Source organism: Dipodomys spectabilis, unplaced genomic scaffold, assembly GCF_019054845.1.
Source record: "Dipodomys spectabilis isolate Male_0828 unplaced genomic scaffold, ASM1905484v1 ptg000468l, whole genome shotgun sequence".
Taxonomy (NCBI): Eukaryota; Metazoa; Chordata; class Mammalia; order Rodentia; family Heteromyidae; genus Dipodomys; species Dipodomys spectabilis.
Window position 1 is genome coordinate 1,188,806 of NW_024871145.1, and position 3,426 is coordinate 1,192,231.

At 42.6% G+C, this 3,426-nt stretch overlaps 1 protein-coding gene across 1 annotated transcript; it reads right to left on the minus strand.

Moving 5' to 3' along the window:
- Positions 1-1,936: 1,936 nt before the first annotated feature.
- On the minus strand, positions 1,937-2,620 carry LOC122098267 (sodium/potassium-transporting ATPase subunit beta-3-like). Its single transcript, XM_042668699.1, has one exon. The coding sequence runs from the start codon at positions 2,603-2,605 to the stop codon at positions 1,937-1,939; it is 669 nt and encodes a 222-aa protein (XP_042524633.1). The 5' UTR covers positions 2,606-2,620.
- Between the last annotated feature and the right edge of the window lie 806 nt (positions 2,621-3,426).

Sequence of the window (3,426 nt, forward strand, 5' to 3'; positions counted from 1 at the left end):
GATATTTTACATATTATAACAATTTTCCAAGGCTGGGAAGGTGGCTCAGTGGTAGAGTGCTTGCCTCGCGTGCATGAGACCCTGGATTCAATTCCTCAGCACCACATAAGCAGAAAAAGCTGGAAGTGGCACTGTGGCTCAAGTGGTAGAGCACTAGCCTTGAGCTGAAGAACTGAGGGACAGCACCCAGACCCAGAGTTCAGGCCCCACAACCAACAAAAAAACAAACAAATTTTCTATATAATTTAATTTCGTAAAATGTTAGGTGTATTAAATGTGTGGGTGATCAGGCACCAGTGGCTCATGCTTGTAGTCCTAGCTACTCAGGAGGCTGAGATCTGAGGATCGTAGTTTGAAGCCAGCCTTGGCAGAAAAGTCCCAGTGAGACTTTTATCTCCAATTAACCATCAAAAGCCAGAATTGGAGCTGTTGCTCAAAGTGGCAGAGTGGCAAAAGAGCTCAGGGACAGGGTCTAAGCCCTGAATCCAAGTTCTATGATTGACAAAAAACAAACAAACAAAAAAGTGTGGGTAGGAACAGGAGGGAAAAACTGGGAAAGAATGAGGGGAGGAGTTTTTGTCCAAAAAGAAGTGTACTCATTACCTGACATTTGTAACTGTAACCTCTTTGTATATCACTTTTATAATCACATTTTTTTAAAAGAAAAAAAAAGGTTAGGTGTATTAATCCTAGCTAACCTAAAAATAGTTTCTCTGGATGTTGGTGGCTCACACCTGTAATCCTAAAGGCTGAGATCTGAGGATCATGGTTTGAAACCAGCCAAGGCAAGAAAGTCAGAGACTCTTATCTCCAATTAACTACCAAAAGCCAAAAGTGGAGGTGTGGCTCTGGTGGTAGAGCTGCAGCCTTGAGCAAAAAAGCCAATTACCTGCAATTCAGCACCTAAGAAAATTCTGTTTCATCTACAGTCTAAAAAAATGCCTTAATCTGTGAGATTCAATCCCAGCAGTAAAAATAATTCCCCTTAGTATTTTTATATATTTTATAACAAAAACTTAGGAGTGTGTGTGTGTGTGTGTGTGTGTGTGTGTGTGTGTGTGTGTGTGTGTCCATGTCCTGGACTGGGGCTTGAACTCAGGGCCTGTGTGTTGTACTGGAGCTTTTATAGGTCTGAGAACAGGATTTGAACGCAGTACATGACACCTTCACTCATTGGCTGGTGCTCTACCAATTGAGCCATACCTCCCACCCCATTTCTAAGGTTTTTGCTCAAGACTAGTGCTCTATTACTTGAGCCACAACTCCACTTCTGGCTTTTTGGTGGTTAATTGGAGATCAGAGTCTCACACACTTTCTGCCCAGGCTGGCTTTAAACCTCAATTCTCCTGATTAGTTACAATTATAGACAGGAGCCATCAGTCCCTTAGCCTAAATGTTGGATTCTTAATTCCAAAGTTCCAGACTCATTGAGCATTTGTTAAATGACTACACACAAAAAAAGCAAGATTGCACTTTCAGATGATATTTATTTTCTTTTACTTCTCTTTATATACAGAACTTCTCCACAGACATTTCTTGGCAAACCTAAAGCCACGTGATTTTGGCAAAGTACCATTTTATCCCTAACACGTTATTAGCATCAAAATCTAACAGTTAACCAGCATTAAATCCATAAAGTATTTATACAGCACAGCACTTCAAGCTTTACACACTTGGCAATGAAACCATAATACAAAGAGGGGGAGAGGCGAGACTCCCACTCCATCACTCAAAATCCGGTGATTACACTGGTTCACTGAGATCAAGGGACAAGGAGTGCTAGAGCTAAAAGTACACTATATAACCTCAGGGTTGTGCCTCATCACCTTTCCTCACCCACTCTCACAATTCTACAGTATCAGATCCAGCTGATACAAATTGAACGCTCTCTGATAACACCACATTTGCTCTGTGGAGAAGACAATTCTACTTAAAATTATTCATTTAGTATGACTTTGAATGCAATTTGTCCCAAAAACTTGTCACGATTATCATGGTTTTTCAGGTTAGGTGATCCTTCAATTTTGCACTCGATGATGACTTCTTTTTCAATCCCGTTGGACCCAAAAATGACCTGGACAGCAACTAAGGGCTGTAGATAACCCCGATGCAGTTTCTTTCCATAATATGGAAAATACTTCAAGTCTATAATCCCGTCCTTGGGGTACGTTGATAAGGTGGCAATGTTTTCATCCTTGGAAACACATCTTATCTTTGGTTGTCCTTGAGGCTTTAATCCGATGATTCTGTTCATTTTCACCAGGATGCACGGTTTTCCTTGGGAATAGCCAAACTCAGGATCACTCAGACCACTGCATGCTTCAAGTAACAAAACAGGAAACCGACATGCGTCATAAACTGGACCCTTCTGTTCAAAAAGTGCTCCGTCTGGACACGCTGTGAGATTCTGCTGTTCTTCTAGAGAATAAGCCTTCAGAAACCTTCTCAGGTCATTCACGTATCCTTCATAAGAACGTGGGTCAGACACACTCAATGTATAGTCCAATGCGGTTGCTGGTTTTGGAAAAACCATAAGTCCTGGACTAACAATCTGGTCACGGTACTTTGGCATATCATCATTCAGCGTCTGCAGCATAACCCACATGGAAAGCGTGAAGAGGGCTGTCAAGAACCCATAAAAAATCAGGTAGAAAAGCAAGAGCAAACCCCAGTTTTGGGCAGTGCGCCCCAGGAACTCCCTGGTGGTGGAGTTGTAGACGGTAAACTTCCTCTGGGTGCGCCGCTGGCTGGAATGCTCATTGTTCCTCATGGTAGATGTGCGGATGGCGCGGTTGGCAAGCAGAGCAGCAGCAGCACGGAGTCTCAGCTTGGCAGCCGCAGGTGGCTTAGCAGAGAAAGACTCCTCTCAGAGCTGAAGAGCCAACTGCCGCGGTACGGAGAGCACCGCAGCTGCTTGAACCTAGGGAGCCTGAAGTCCCCGCCTTCCCAAAAAAGCCAATCCCTAAGCTGCTACTCCGCCTCTTCTCTTTCTCCTTTTTTTCCCCTTTGATTCACTTATCTAGAGAGATACTTAGTTAATTTTTTTCTTGTTTTCTTCAAATAGTTAAACAAAAGGGGTTCAGTTTAACATGTCCAGTTACTGTGTACAATGTATCTTGATGAGAGTCACTCCTTCCGTTATCCTCTCCCTTAGCCTCTGTCTATCCCATTCCCACCCAGAGATTCATCTAACTTTTCATGTTTTGAAAGAATCAGCTTCGAAGTTTGTTGATATTCTGTTAAATTAAAAAAAAAAACTATTTCATTGATTTCTGAAAATTTTATAGTATACGCGTGCCTATGGCTACATGGATCTAATTGGCTCTCCTTTTTTTTGTGCCTCTCCTGGGAGTTGAACTCACAGCCTAGGAGATGTCCCTGAGCATTTTTGCTCAAGACAAGAGCTCTACCACTTGAACTACAAGC